General features: G+C 44.5%; 1 protein-coding gene across 1 annotated transcript; it reads right to left on the bottom strand.

Annotated features, from left to right (window-relative positions):
• Window positions 1-321: 321 nt before the first annotated feature.
• On the bottom strand, window positions 322-16,384 carry HSPA4 (heat shock protein family A (Hsp70) member 4). Its single transcript, XM_084215888.1, has 19 exons — window positions 16,213-16,384; window positions 12,044-12,101; window positions 10,271-10,411; window positions 9,948-10,070; window positions 9,402-9,501; window positions 8,881-9,014; window positions 7,354-7,598; window positions 6,913-6,989; window positions 6,486-6,637; window positions 6,260-6,366; window positions 5,796-5,929; window positions 5,177-5,358; window positions 4,728-4,814; window positions 4,072-4,224; window positions 3,494-3,619; window positions 2,668-2,775; window positions 2,256-2,375; window positions 1,701-1,862; window positions 322-1,505 (listed from the first exon to the last, which is right to left on the bottom strand). Exons 1-19 carry the CDS (start codon window positions 16,317-16,319, stop codon window positions 1,308-1,310), a joined length of 2,514 nt encoding a protein of 837 aa, XP_084072014.1. The 5' UTR covers window positions 16,320-16,384; the 3' UTR covers window positions 322-1,307.
• Between the last annotated feature and the right edge of the window lie 58 nt (window positions 16,385-16,442).

The following is a 16,442-nucleotide window of genomic DNA, read 5'->3' as shown; positions in this document are numbered from 1 at the left end:
CACCGAGCGGCCGCCCCCAGCAGCGGGGCTCGGGCGCTGGACGGGCTCCCCGGGGAAGGGCCACCGTGGAGCGCCGGGGTGCCTGTGCAGGGGCAGGATGGACTCGCTGGGCCCCGTGGGTCGCTTCTAACGCAGAGCATTCCATGGTTGTGATTCATTACGGGGAGCTTAAATTCACACCCACCGCACCCACCCCACACCCCGTGGGAAGCCGCACAGCCCCGGAGCAGCCCGGCAGAGCTCCTCGCACACCCCAAGAACCAGGGACACAGCCCTTCCCTCCAGCCCGGCCTCTCTGCATTGCAATCAACAGCTGCGGCAGGTGATCCAGTAGAATCCAGTGCATTTATTTCTTGCAATAACTGAATGGGTGTTTTTTCAGCTTTGGATTTTAACACATACAAATTAATTTTTGCAAGTTTAATGACAATCAGTACTAGAAGCAATTCATTGTATAAAGCTCATAGAAAAAAACAAAACAAAACAAAACAACATATCTGTCAGTTCTTGGTTTTCCTGGAAAAAAGAAACCAAAACAAAAAAACCAAGCATTCCAAATGAAGGCCTCGTGGAAGCAAGCATACCCCTGCCAGAAAAAGTTAGGAACAAGTCAGAATCAACTATCAGCATAGGCAGCTGAAATACAAGTATTCACTCTTTCTACAAGCAGCTAATTTAACTAAAGACAAGGAGTTTACAGGGCCTAATTAGCTGGGGAGTTTGTGAGAAACCTACTCCCCTGTCCAGGAGCATATTCTGAGTCTGATCTGCAGTCTGGGCTAAGAAATAAAGGTGCTGATGAGCCACCCCCTGCTCTGCAAACCTCCTGTAACCATCAACTGTTCCAGTGCAAATCAGAGTGAGTCCAGAGCAGGCATTCACATAAACCAAGAGTGATGGAAGACTCTGCCTTGGCTCTCCCCTGCCCTCCCTGTAGTGCCAGTGCTGCAATCCACAGGGAAAGGGAAGAGCAGAGTGCACATCAGACTTCAGATGTTGCTGTCTCCCTCCTTCAAGGGAGAATTGACTCAGCCTGGACATTAAAAATGGAGAAGCAGCTTATGGCTGTTCCTAGAGGTCTAGTTAGACTACCAAAACTTCTAAATACAATCAATAAAGGCAAACACTGCTGAGCTGAGCGAGTCCTTCGCCACCTCCGTGTTCTGACCTGCTGCCCTGCCCAAACCTCTCCAAGAGTTACCAAGAGTGCTGTGGGATTCACTTGCTTCAGTTTGTATTCAGAACGTACAAAGTTGACAACTTAAAGCTTTATTGTAGTTTGCAATAATATAAACAAGTGCTGAAATTCAGTCAATGTCCATTTCTGGAAGCTTCTTGTCGGTGGCTGTGGGGGCAGAGCCCTCCTCGGGGGGCTGGGTCCCGCTCCCGGCGTCCCCCTGCCCGTCCAATGGTCCGTTGGGTTCCGTCGGCTTCTGCTCCTCCTTCGGCAGCTCCACCTTGGGTTTGGGTTTGTTCACTATGGGATTGCAAATACTTGCCAATTCCTAGAGAACACGGAAATAACACATCCTTAGAAATGGTTTTATCTCCCACAGTTTAACTTCTGAAACCGCTGGGAATGCTCCAGTTGAGGGCTGATGTTCCCTGGTACTTCTGCGATTTCTCACCTCAGAGTTTTCTGATAGAGTAATAAACACAGAAACTCACGGAAATACTGTGAGTTATGGAGAAAAACTTACTTTTGCTTTAGACTGTATTTCTTTTGCTTTTATAACTGGGTCCAAAGTAAGACTCCTCTTGTTCTGAAGGTTGAGGTTGTTGTTCATCCACTCCATGGCTTCATTGGTGCTCTTCTCCACCTTTGCCACGTCTGCTTCATCGAGATGCTCATACAGTTCATCCTGCAACACCCAAACAGGAGCAGCTGTGCCAGTGTTTGAGCACAAACTGCATCCCGATTTCCTCAAAACTTAGCTTCAGAATACTAAAAGACCATTTAGCCAAGAGCTGCTGTGGTTAACAAATCAACAGAACTGACGACCCACAGCTCAGTAACCAGAGACTGAAGATCTGCTGCTGCTGGCATTTTGCCTCCATGAGGAAATCAACACCTGATTAAAAAGGGACTGAGATGTGCAAGGCCCAAAATCCACTTCCAAAAATCTATTAAACATCAAGAACTCCTAAGCTCACTGGGAGGTTGCACCAGATTTTTGTCTGATGCAGGTCACCCAAAATTCAGAAAATATTTGTACCATTTGCTTGCATTTTTCAGAAATTAAGTACGAAAATACCTTTGCTTTGAATGCATGAACAGCTTTCATGTACTGTTGGATTTGCTTCCCCAAGTCGTCAAATGCTTTTGGTCTTTCTTCTGATTCTTGGAATCTTGCCTGAATAGGCTGACCCAGAGTCTGAAACAAAGCACAACAGGTATCAAAACTCATAGAGCATCACTGAGGGATCCTCAAGGTTTGACAGGAAACATCAACTTTCCTGAACTCCTCGGAACTCTGACTCTTCCCTAAACTTAAAGACTGAGCCTCCCTCAGCCCTGTTGTTACAGGTCTGTTGGAGACCTACTCCCCACACACACTCCAAAGCAAGCTGTTGTTACCTCAGAATCAGCAGACCCCAGACAGCTCCTCGCTGGAACAAAGTTCTCCAGCTTTGGTAAATTCCCATGGGAATGTAAAAACCACTCACCTTCAGTTCTGCCAATTTATCAATATATATTTGTTTGGGCTGGTCTTCACCATCTTCATAAAGCCAATTTTCTGTATCTTCTAGCTTCAGAGTGAAGCTATTGCGATCCTGCAGCAATGCACAGAAAACAAGCAGGTGGCATCATTCATTAGGTGACAAATGGCATTAAATGGTACCTGGAACCTTTCTGGAAGGGTTGTATTTTTAGAATATAAAGAACTCTGCCTGGAACTCTTTATGCTATTTTAGTGAAAAGTAAGAAATAAAATATTCTTCTGTAGAGCTTTGTGATGGATTCCAGGCTCAAGGAAGAACCATGTGTGACAGCCACATTTCAGATCAAATACTGTCACATCGAAGGCTTTGTTGTCCCCTGCATGTTTGCATTGTCACTACATGAGCAAGCCTGAGAACAGAGGGAAACTTTTCTTTAGCAAAGGTGCCACAAATGTCACCTGGCATGTCCCAGTTTGGGCTCTGCAGACACCTGGTTGGCAAAGCTCCATTGCAGTCAATGGAGATGCAGTCAGGTGCTCAAAGATTCATCCCTAGAAGCAGAGTTAAATTCATTACATACCAAGCCCCTTCAGTACAACAGGGAAAGCTGACTAATAATGCCAAGAGATTTTTAGGCAACCAGTTCAGATACAAGTGCCCTCATTTTGTAGATTATCATCAGAGCCAGAAAGGTTACAATTATTTCTTCAAATTTAAAGTTTGAATATGTAACTTATAAAAATATAGTATGTGATACAGGTCAAGAGTTACTAAATCCAGCTGCTGGTTGTACCACAATGTATCAGGACAGTCAAGCAGCAATACTCACATCCTCACTGACGAATTTCTCATAAACACCGCAGAGTTTGTCTCTCATTTCATACACGTACTCCTCCACTGCATTCTTGGCATCATTCCTCTCCTTCTCCAGCTTATCCTGCATTATCATCTTACCCTGTGAACAAAGTGTCAAATTAATTGGCTAAAAAGCTCATTATTTAACATTTATTTCCAGGACACTTTGTTAGCAAAGGCTCAAACCAGATCAAGATTTTGACAAACTGTGATTTACAGAACACAGCACATAACTGGAAGCTGATTTCAGTTTTGGTGTGATGTCCAGCACAGCACAGGACAATCCTCCTCCAGCTGAGGAACCTCCACCTTGTACCTGTAGGTGATAGTGCAGGTTTTCTGCAGAACAGCTCCTTGAGAGTGACAGCTCCCTGGACCAGGAGCAATGAATATATTCTGCCTCCATGGGGCGCTGTTGCTCACCTCAGACTTCTAACTGCCTGTTTTATTCCTTTTAATCCTTTCCTTGACCTTCCTTAACCATGTTTAATGAAAAACAGCATTTCTAGAGACCAACAGGTGACATTTTTAGCTTGGGCAGGAAGAGTTTACCTCGTTCTCAATGAACAAGTTGAGCATGTCCTTCCCTATCTGCCACACCAGCTGGTTCTCAATGGGAAGGTCCACTGTGGTCGTCTTCACTTTGGCCTTCTTGGCCTGAGGTGGCTGATCCACTTTTTTGTCCTTTGAGTCAGCCTGACAAGTCTGTATTAAAATAGAATTACATTCACAGTAAAAACAGCATCACCACTCAATTGAAGGGGACCAGTCAAGATTTACATCAGAAAAACTGAGTTAGCACCTCAACAAGAGAACCAAGCACTCCCTGCCATTCTGACACCTCAGCTGCTGAGGCCTGAGACAATTAATGCACACAATTAATCAACTGATCTTTTCTGGGCACTCTACATTCATAGGGGATGGTGCTCATGGCAGAAGCCTGTTCTAGTATTCAAGTTATTGAAAACCAGATGATTATTTCTTCCCTGAACAGGAGAGTTCCCCCATTTTATCAGTACCAGGTCACCTGACAGGTCTGCAGTTATCAGTGCCATTTGTGTCCTTTCTAAAGCTCTAATCACAATAGACCACCAGTGCACTGAAATAAAAGTTCAGCTTCCAGAACTATGACAAAGGCAGCAGATGTGCTCACACTCCTCATATTCTCACAAATCTCATGAAAATAAAGTCTCAAATGCTCTTCTTACCTCCATTTCTTCGGACTCTGCCTTATTTTCAGGCTGGGTTTGCTGTTGCTCTTCAGCCTTTTGTTGATCCTCGTCTACTTGCATCTTCTGAAATTCAGAGAGATCCAATTTCATACATTAAACAAATGCAGATCATTGCTTCAGTTCCTAGGCTGATCCCTTAACACCTCTAATGCTCTTTAGGCAAAGCAAACAGAATGAAAACAGCAGGAATGAATTATGAGCTCCCAGTCTTTGCTCCAGCAATCCACGGCTCCATCAGTAAGAATTTGATCTACACCTCAAGTCCTGGTTTCAAGAGACCTATCACTGGTGTAACATACTACAATGAGTACTCAGCCTCATATTTCAGTTGTGGGCGTGTCTAGTAAATCCTTACACAAGCCTGAGCCTCTGGCCAGCTGTGCTTCATGGGGATTCTGAGCAGCTGGGAGCAGTGAGTCTGTTACCTCTTCCTCCTTTGCGTGCTGATCCGTCTCCATTGGCTCCTCATTCTCATCAGATTTATGAACCTCCACCAGAGATGCACTTGAAACACTGAAGATGCCATGGATATTTATTCTGACTTTGACTTTCACTTTGGAACTAGATCCATCTGTTTGAGGAGTGACCTTCTGAACCAGGAAGTGAGCTAAAAAGAGAGAAAAAAACCAAATACTTTTGATTAACCTCAGTTCTGAATGCAAAGCAAACCCCAGCTGCTGCTGACACAGCTCACTGCAATGTGCTCAGGGAATGTTAAAACCTACTCAAGTTGGACAACCCAGATTTTTTACTCAGCAATGCTGGGGCACAGCTACTGGGAATTCTTTATGTCAAACTTGGTGTTACTTCTGTCAAAGCAAAGGCCTGCACAACTCTCAGTATGGCTCTTCCACATTTGCTCCAGTATTAGGATGCTCTTGTTGCCCATAAACTTCATGCTACTCCACCTATTTTACTGAAAATTCGTTTGAAATGTTGTCCGAGAGCATTTGCAGTAGGCTGCATGTCCAGACAACATAATTAGACATAAAAGGCTTGAAACACAGAAAAGATTCTTAATTAAAGGTACAAAATGGTGCTAACCTATAGCAGGGTCTGGGTAAGGCAGCTCCTTGGGGGAACTGTAGTAGGCCTCCAAAGTGAAGGGCTCCTTCCTGTAGAAAGTGAGGACCTTGGAAAAGGGAGCAGGGTGGTTCTTGGGGAAGACCTCACAGTCACTGCAAGAGAAAACACAGCCTGGGTTAAGCTGGTAAGGTAAAAAAACATTTCTAGATACTCTTAGGGAAAAAGCTTCCTTAAGAAGTGACAAGACTGTCCTGATCTTTCAGGTTAAGTAACAGCCTCGCTGGAAGTGCCAAACTGCCACTCAATCCTGGTTTTGTTTTCTGCCATCATTATCTTCAAAAGTATCAAAATTGGAAGTGTTAAATGGGCACTTAACCCAGGAAATACCCTGTTCTAAGGGTATTTACTGACATTTGTTATTTACTCTAACCATCACCAGTAATTTTAAGCTGTAACATGCAAGAAGATTGTACTGGTTTTACCTCAGGTCTTCCCCTGCTGGTGAATTCCATCGCAAAGAGATGGGGTAGGGTATCAAATCGGTGATAGAAAACTCTCTCACTTTGAAAGCCGGGGACAAAATTGCACACTGCAAGAGCACAAAAGCCATATTACAAATGTTCAGACTTAAGGTGAACAAGCACTTCATTCAGCAAGTAGCTATTGATGCTGCTTAATATTCTCGCAAGAGCAAACAGCACTTTTTACCTGCAGTGCACAGCCTCGTGCCACAGCCTCATCTGCATTCAGGGTCGTACTGACTTCTTTGCCAAAAAATTTACTGATCTTATCTTTGACAGCAGGGATTCTTGTGGTACCACCAACTATCTCTACTGCATAAATATCCTCCTTCTTCAACCCTAGAAAGGAGTCAGACAATAGATGAAATATTTCTCTTTCACATTAATACACCGACATCATAAACCAGAAATTTTATTAGACCAACTTTAGGCTATGTTTCTAAGCAGGAAAAATTTCAGCTCTTAGCTTGAGTGAGAAAGTTTTTTAACCTTGTAACTCCTAAGCAAGAAACTGTTGTTTGTGGTAAACTCTTGTGTCCAACACGCAAAGGCAGCCTGCACTCTAGCTGGCTCCTGTCTGCATGCAGTGCAGCCCCCCACACACGCTCACTTACTGGCTTGCTCCAGCACGCTGCGAAGGGGTGGCTCCACTCTTGCCAGGAGTCCTTCACACATCTCTAAAAATTTGCTTCTGTTGGAAGAATCCATAAACAAAGCTCCAGCACACCGTAAGCAACATTGCAAACAGAATGGCCAAACTGAAGGAATGCCACTTTCACTGTGTACTGCAGGGTCTTCTCTCCCCCACCCCTAGCTTTATACTTTAGTATGCTCTCCCAGAAAAAACCTGGCATCCTTTCAACATTCCCAGCCCTCCCTCCTAACTCAAGGCCATTGACCAGGCTCTAAACACTTTCATTTCCAGCAGCATTCCTGCACATGCTGTTCTTTGATTTCTCACCTCCCTTCAGCCCTAAGAGCTGACACTTCATACCAAGTTTATAACTGCCTGAAGGGCACTCTGAAGTTTCCCCTTGCAGAACAGCCACGGTTACCTGTTCATGGTTCCAGACACATCTATATCATTCATGAAGCACTCTATGTTCATGGGCAGGTCAGAGGCATTGGCACTCATCAGCTTCTTCAGCCTCTCACACTCCTGGTACAGCCTCAGCAGTGCTCGGATCTTGGACTTGATGTCCAGTTTGTATTTCTTCCCAAACTCCTCACAAAAGTATTCCACCAACACCTCATCAAACTTCCTGCCTCCAAGGGTTGTATCAAACGCTGTAGCAAGAACCTTAAAGAAAGGGAACCCTTCAGTACAATGTGCCATTACCCAATCAAAGCAATCAGTAGTTCACATCAAAGCAGTGCTTTGTTTCAGATATAGTTCAACTCTAAGTCAAAGAAATCGGCCTTCCTGGAATGAGGTGACAACTGCTTTAAAAGGAATTTAGGGAGATTGGGCAGGACTTAGCAACACAATCTGTTCCATAGCTTGTGCTGGGAGCAGATCTCTGTTCCAAATTCTGCTTAGCCACTGTCAGTTTGAGTCATATCCCAGTTTAATATTTGATGCCTCCTAAGGGTGGAACATGCTTTCCCAAAGCTAAAAATAAACCAGGAAGAAAATAAATGATATTAACTCTTAAAACAGGTGTTCCTTTTTGATGAAGGAATTATCTGCAAAGAACACCTGTAGCCCACCCACCTCAGCTCATTCTGCTCTGTAAACACACCAGGAATTTATTTTTTAGGAACAGAAACCATTACCCTCAATACCCCTTCAGATGACTTTGGCCTCTACACTGGCTAACAGCCCTGCACTCTGGACCCCAAAGCATCCTTTCCACACTGCCATGGCATCCAAGTTTAAAAAACAAATCCAAGAGAAACACAAAGGTTACATTTACTCACATAAATAAAACTATGAGAAAACTAATGTTGTCAGACCATTTCTTTGCATTTCACTACCTCATGCTTTAAATTCTGCATCTGTTTCTCCAGCCAATCATGAGAAAGGTATTCTAACTGTGAAGTCCAAATTGTAATAATTAACAATAATAATAAAATGCCAGTAAGAAATGTTAATGTTTGCTGCAAAACAGCAATGCTTTGGCAGTGTACACTCACAAATACACTGTCATCTGCTGAGCTTCCACTGGCAGCTTAAAGCAATCAGGAATGTTTCTTCATTGTACATGAGCACCACAGTGAGGGTTCAGAAACAATGTCTGTCCCACCACTGCAGGAATTCCTGCTTCAACACCAGATCTCATGACTGAACTGGAGTATTTTTCTGAAAGCAGCACAGTCAGATATGATAATTTCTGAATAAAGCATTTAATCCAGGTTTTTTATTCTTTGCCAGAGTCTACTGATTAAGGCATGTTTGCTTCCTCCACACACTTCTCAAAAGCTCTCTAGTTCCCTGCCCTACTTTTTGCTCCAGACAAAGTGCAATTTTAAGAACAAGAATTGAGCTGTGTGAAGCCAGACAGGCTTGCCTGCCACAGTCCATGGGTGTGCTGATGAATGTTCTACAGATAATCAAAATGGATGTATAACAGCTTGTTTACTTTCAGTTTGCCTTTGTTGAATGCACAAACAGAAACTTGATATGCAGAATGCCCCATGTCCACAAAAACAACGTTCCGTGGCTTTTCTTCCAAGGTAGGCAGGTCTGGCTTATAGATCCCATATGCAAGTGCAACTACAGAAATAAAAGTAAAGTTAGGACATAGAGGTTTGTAATTATCAAGAAATAAGTGGTAATCAGGAATCAACATTAGCATTGCATTGTGCTCCTCAAGCTACAGACACTGAATAAACAGAATTCTCAATGCTAAAGAAACATGGAAGAACATAAAACAGTACCACACCTCCCTCAGCTGCATTAAAACAGATATTCACCAAATACTGTTATGTCTTTGTAAAGCAATGAGAAAACAGACCCAAATTTAAGAAACTTTCTGATCAACTCATCTATTCCAAGTGTATAAAACCAGCTGTAATTCCAGAAAGCAAGGCTCACTGGCAGAATAAAAGCCTTTTCATGTAGTAAAACTGCAACACTGAGTGAGGGACAGGAAGGAATTACCTGCAGTTGTTTCATTGATTAGTCTCAGACAGTTGAGACCAGCTATCTGGGTAGCATCCATCACAGATCTCCTTTCTGCATCTGTGTAGAAACAAGGAACCTGCAAGGAGGTCAGAGAGCCAATATTAACATTTCCAGGAGCCACCTTCACGAAACAGTTACAAGGGTGGATAGGACAGTGAGCTCGTGGAGCACAGGCCTCCTTCAAATGCAGTGCTCATTTCAGTTGCAATAGAAGAACAGCAAAAAAAAAAACAAATCACATAAAGACAAAGTTCCTTTTTCTATTCCATATCATAAGCCACTTATTTCTGGAGCACATAATCAGAAAATAGGAATCAAATACTATTTATGTTGCTAATTAGCAGCATTTTAAGACCATTAATGATAAAAGTCTAGTTTCTAAGAGGTGTAAGATTCAGTTTAAACAGAAAGAAAGATACCTGGACATTCACATTTACTCGCCAATTTAATCAGATTTAATTTAATGCTGCAGCCATTTCAGTTCATTTAAGTTCTGTGTGTTTTGTTAGATTCCATACTTACAGAAACAACACAGTCAACCACAGGCTTCTTAAGCGCATTCTCAGCAGTCTCCTTTAATTTGGTCAGAAGCATTCCTGTCACCTGCTCAATTGTAAAGTTTCTTTCTTCTTCCATATACATGGCCTTCAAATAAAAATTGTGCACACTCATTACACAGCAATGGAACCCATGCACCATCCCTATTATCAGCCTTTTATTCCCTTCCCTATTAAGGCTTTCCATTCAAAAGAGAACACAAACCACAGTGAGCAGATTCAAAACAGAGAAATAAAAGGAAACTTTATCAGTTTCCTCCTCTGGCTCCTCAAACATGCCAGACTTACCCTGATGCCAGTTGAGCCTGTTGGCAGCTGGACAAGTTCATAGGCAAGGCTTGCTTTTTCAGCTTGAACAAAGGGATCTGAGAATGCACGACCATGAAATCTTTTAAAACTTTGTACTGTATTCTTTGCATTTGAAATAACCTAGAGGAAAAGAAATCTTTAATACAACGTGGCAGGGGAACATCTGAATTTCAAACAGAAGACAGAGTTTTGTTCTCATGCTTCTCCCACCAGAGTATTTTTGTCATTTGTATCTTAACAGCATCTGGGCAGGTGCTGGGAGGCAACTTCCCTCTGGTTGCTCAGGGAACCTACAGCAATTTGAGATGGAAAATAAAATGTACACTAAAAACTGAGCCAAGTCTATAAAATATTGATTACAACCACACTCAAATTTCATAGTGCACATGTAGGAAACGCTTTAGAACTGTTAGTAAAATCTCCTTCCCACTTACCTGTTCCCTACCCCCTACCTTTCTACAATCAGTGATAGCCCAAACATAACAAGCACATGGATGTAAACTCCAGCTCAAGTTGATCACATGCACATGACACTCAGCACACAGATATTCTCACAAAAGACCTCTCACAAGGACCTGCTCATGAAGCTTTAGGAGGTCAGGAGGTCCCATAAATGATGCTGTCACCTTGATTTAACTGACAAAAGGCAGACTGACTTTCATTACCAGCAGAGATCAGCACAGAGAAGTGAAAGCCCATCCCAGCTGGCTTCACATAGTACAAGTGAAGGGAATTCTGCCACTGACACCAGAGTGAGGCACGCACTGAAAACCACAGGCACTGAGAGAGCAGACAGGCACTGTACCACAAAGCATTACCTGGGATCTGGGCTCAGGCAGGTGTCTACTTCCTAAGTTACTTGGCCTGGATGTTCTCTAAGTTTAGTCTGTGCAGGACATACTCATCTCTACAGGGCTCTGCACCAATGGATTTTGTTAAACTAAGCAGACTCAAATCCAGAAAAAAACAGCTGTGTTTGGTTCTAGTACAGTTGTGCTGCTCTTGACAGCAGCTGACATGGCTGTGTCCAGGGATTTTTGTATTTTAGGTAAAAAAATCTTCACACATCTCTAGGCTTTTTAGGCTAAGAAAAAACAACTGTTTGACTAGTTACTGTAGAAGACTTGAAAAAAAATCATCTTTTATAGGGGTTACTTACACAGCAACATAAAATCTGATATAGCAAGACCCAAATACCACAAGGAGGACAAATCACCTTAACTTCTTCCTTAAATTACATTTACCTGCCTACAGCAACAGAAACTCAGACTATGGGCAAGAACACCCAAGAGAGATATTTAGGTTGCAATACAGCCACAAAGGGTCAAGAAAGCTCTACCTATTTACACTCAAATATGCCTCCTTTCTGCCAAAATCATGCACTTAATGGAATTCTATAGAACAGAGTCACATAATTAAAAGCCATCATAAAGCACAGGGACTGAAACAAACTAGGGCAGGGTGAAGCACCACTTGCGAATTTAGGTTCGCAACTAGAAAAAAAGAATTAGTAGTTACGAGAATTTCTTAAGAGGCACAGCTTTATTTTGTACACTTCATTATGTGCAAGGATGAACCCTGAGATTTCTCTGCCAGATGACAAAGCCACAGCCGATGGTGAACAACTGAGAGCAGCTCAGCTGTTCACTGGTTAGGGAGGCAGCAGGGCAGCAGCTCAGGGACATCTGTTATGTGCAGTGACAAACCCCACACTGCTGCTCGGAAGTTGTTCTACCCAAACCCTACACTCACCTGGCTCTTAGCTGCAGCACCAATGGAGCGATTCTTGGGCCCAAAGGATATACAGGCTCTGCAAGGAAGAGTGAGTTCAGTCAGTGACTCTACAGCTGCACATCTTCTGGGTAAAAATACTGATACTGTCTGGAAGACCACTGTAATTACTATGATTTGGTCCATTAAAAGCATTGGTCACTCGCTGCAATCTGTGCATGGAACATTCTGTGGATTCTGGGAAAAACAGGCACTATAACTGCATTTAAAACAGCAACAGTCCTCCCTGCAGAACAGACTAACCCCAGACTCATCCATGCTCCTCCAAGCTTCCCACCTAAGCACTGACTGGGCTGAGCCTTACCTCAGTAATTGCCCGTGTGTATGGTGCACTCAGGGATAAGCTGGTAGCTAATAACACGGGAAACATTCGACTGTTCAGCACACAAACACGAGGTAAATCACATATTATGGAAATCATTCCTACACGTCTGCAGCAGATGCTAAATAAGGTTTCCAGGTTAAGGCAAACCCTTCAAGGGTAGAAAGAAACTACTTGCACAGAAAGATTGGCCTTTCAAAGTTTCATGGGTACCCACTGAACATGGAGCACAAAAAGAGAAATTATGTTTTACTCCCCCCTGCTTTGCGACAGCCTGCAGTTCTGAATAGAGAAATTCTCCTTTTAGAAGAAATTCCTCAGCTGATTAAGCCTCTTGATTTATATATTTAACAAACTGTAGGAGCCCTAACAAAACAAAATTCAGGCCTCTAATCCAAGTTGTTCATACCACTGAGATAAACTTGGTGGGGGGAACCCTGCCATTAGGTAAGCAGATCTTTACTGCTCACACAAAATGCCAGCTAAGTCTAATTAAGCTGCTCTCCATGCAGCAGGTTAAGAATCTGCTTTACAGCAGGGTGATGCCACAGGGCAGCTACAGAAAACATTCCAGCTCAGCCTGAGTTTGGAATTGGGTGTTCCAAGCAGAAACTGTCAAAACCAACCTGAAGGCTGGGGTGACAGAAATGCATTGGGTTTGTATCTTCTTCCAATTTATTGACAACGTCACAAATGCAACAAGGCCTACCCTAAAGTATCTGCTGCAACAGAATTAACATTTATGAATAAATCTCCAGTTGTAACTATTCATGACATTAGTTAAAAAAAAAAAAAAACAACCTAAGTTTGTGCTCTGCAGACCCTCTGGCCCACACCAATGGAACAGGAGGTAAAAACTTAATGAGCCCAGAGCAGGGAGCTGGTTATTAATTTACTCTGGTCTCCTGAAAGGAATTAAGGCATGAATTGTGCCCTTCTCTTGGAAAAAAAAAATCCAGCTACTTCACTGCTGAATTCACAAAACAAGAGCCCCTCACGAACGCAAACGGACAAATTTAGATGAGAGCCCTGGCAGGGACCCAACAGAGAGGTGAGTGAAGCTAGGAAGAAGGAGGGAGAGAAGGAAGAATTCTCGACCAGCCTCATTCCCCAAATCAGTTCACAAGAACCAGCAAACTCATAAAATACAAATTACACTATTACACAATTTCTGGGGGCTGAAAAACTAACCAGTGCATTTTAAGTAGAAACATTCACAGTGAAGGTCATCAGAGGTCTAATGAAACAACTTCAGAAAGTTAAAATCTCTGCTTCACATACCTGGAGGCACCTCCACACCCTCTCACCCACTGCCACTTCCTGGGAGGATCCCCCATCCCCTGACAGTTCATGTCCCCTGCACTGATCATCAGCACCAGCTCCAGAACATCAATCACAATGATTTCATATAACTCAAGGCCCTTCATCCCTACAGAAATAATTAAACTATCTCATTTTTTCCTCTCAGTTTCCACTACCTTTCTCTCTTTTACTTTTCCACGTCCAAAGATAAACACAGTTTGCACAGCTTTGGGATGTACACGTTCAAATTTTACAGCACTCCAGAAGAATCCAAGTGCCAGAGCTGAAGGCAGATTCTGTGGGAGTGTCATCTGTGCCACTGAACTCAGTCCAATGCACTCAGAGGGGTTTATTTTAATAATACAAATTATTACAATAACACATACAAAACAGTGTTTAACCCTGACCATGAGCCAGTGCCTGAGGAAACCTGTCACTACACCTTGCATGACTTCCCCACTGTAACAACTGCTCAGCACTGACTTTTTGAACCAGGCTTCTGATTCTAAGTCACTCAAAAACCATGCAGAAGTTCTTTTAATAGAAGGGTCTGCTTGCAGAACGCTTTTCTGCATTTCCTCCGAACAGTACCTGGAGATTAAGCCCTGCTAAAACCCTCTCATTTGCATTATGCTCATTTTTTCCAATTTCACTTCAGGCTCCCACAACTGAATTATTTCCTGAGAGATGCACTGTGTCAGATATTTTATTTCACTCTTCTCCTTCAACAAGGGAGATTTGCGCTCACATCTCAAATATACAGATATATTTATCAGCAGAACTTCAACTCCCTGAGGGCCAAATACCTACAGCTATTAGAATCCAGCTCTGATCCTCTCTACATTCAATATTTTCCCAGTACATCTAACCTTTAAATTTCCTCATTATTGAGAACACTTAAGAGATCTCCAGATACTCGGGCACACATGCTGAATTCAAAATTTCCTTCTCCATTTATTCATTGCTTAGAGACAGGAGCAAGCAAACAGTGATGTATGAGAAGCAAGGTCACTCTGGGCTTCCTGAAGTGATGTGAGGGATCTAAAACAGCCCAAACATCGAAGATGGTGCAGCTGTCCCACTGAGACAGCCACTTCAGGATCTGCTTAAATAAAGCCACACTGCAACAGAGAGGAAGCTCCAGAAGCACTTTTAGGACAGCTTTCCCCCCGTTCCTCTCCACGTGTGATAGCCAATTCTTGATGCAAATTCTTTTACCACCTTCATTTTGCAACTCATTCATAGAGTTTTATAGCAGTTCTCTCCTTCCTTCTTAGGAAGTTTCTTAATAAACGGAGGCAATGCACACTCCTGTTGAAAATGTGGCAGCAGGGATCATGACACAAGCAGGGCTAGAACATACTGACCACATTGTATCATGGAATCATGGACTGGGAGGGATCTTAAAGCTCATCCAGTCCCCCTGCCATGGGCAGGGACACCTTCCACTCTCTGGTTGTTCCACGCTTCATGCAACCTGGCCTTGGACACTGCCAGGGGCAGCCTCAGCTTCTCTGAGCATCCTGTGCCACAGCCTCCCCATCCTCACAAGGAAGAATTACTTCCCAATATCCAATCCAGACCTCCTCTCTGTCAGTTTTGAAGCCATTCCCCTTGTCCTGGCACTGCAGGCTGCTGAGCAGATTTCCAAACTCTGATCCCAGGACAAACCATGGCTCACACCAAAGCCGGCACCAGCCCAGCTCAACCCAGCCCTCCCCTCCCTGGTCCTGCTGTGCTGGGACCGCAGGGGAATGACAGCCGTGCTACCAGAACACGGCGTACGAACAAACAGGGAATTAAGGTCTGGCACTTCCAGCAGCCAGGGATGCTTTTCTCTACACTCACAGCCCCCGTCCTCCTAATCCCAAGGGCAGAGCCCCGCCTCGGGGGGGACAAACCGGCCGTACTGCACCGAAAGGCTGGGAGAGCTGGGGCTGCTCAGCCTGGAAATGAGAAGGCTGTGCGGACACCTCGGAGCGTCTCGCAGCGTCTCAAGGGGCTACAAGGAAGCCGGAGAGGGACTCTGCATCAGGAACTGGACTGACAGCTCAAGGGGGGAACGGCTTCAGACTGAAAGAAGGGAAATTTAAACTAGATGTAGGGTAGATATTCTTCCCTGTGAGGGTCAGGAGGCACTGGCACAGATTGCCCACAAAAACTGCGGCTGCCTCATCCCTGGAAGTATTCGAGGTCAGGCTGGACGGGGTCTGGAGCAACCTGGGATGGTGAAAGGTGTCCCTGCCCAAGGCAGAGGGGTAGAACTGGATGAGCTTTAAGGTCCCTTCCACCCCCTTAGCATCCTATGAGTCTGTGATTCTACGAAAGACAGCTGAGCGGGCTTCCCGAAGCCCCCTCCATGTCTGCCGCGCTTTACCGCATCTCTGCAAGCACTTTATACCTCCGTTCCTCCCGGCCCCGCCACTTCCCTCCCTCCCCGGCCCCGCCACGCCGGGCCCCGCGGGCGCCTTGCCGCCGCCTCAGCGCGGCTCCCGAGCTCACTCACGGCGTGCAGCGGTCGCTGTACTCATTGGCGACAGTCTCGATGCCGCCGGCGCGGGCCACAGCCACGTAGCAGCTCTGGAAGCCCAGGTCGATGCCCACCACGGACATGGCGGCGGCGCTGAGGGGGGAGCGCGGTACCGGCAATTCTCGAAAGATCCCGTCGGACCGCGGCCGCGCCGGCGCTGAGGGCGGCCGAGATCTCGCGAGAGCGCGGGGCGCGCGGCGGGGCTG

Source organism: Fringilla coelebs (assembly GCF_963513975.1).
Source record: "Fringilla coelebs genome assembly, chromosome: 15".
Lineage (NCBI taxonomy): Eukaryota > Metazoa > Chordata > Aves > Passeriformes > Fringillidae > Fringilla > Fringilla coelebs.
This window is presented reverse-complemented; position numbering and strand designations above follow the sequence as displayed.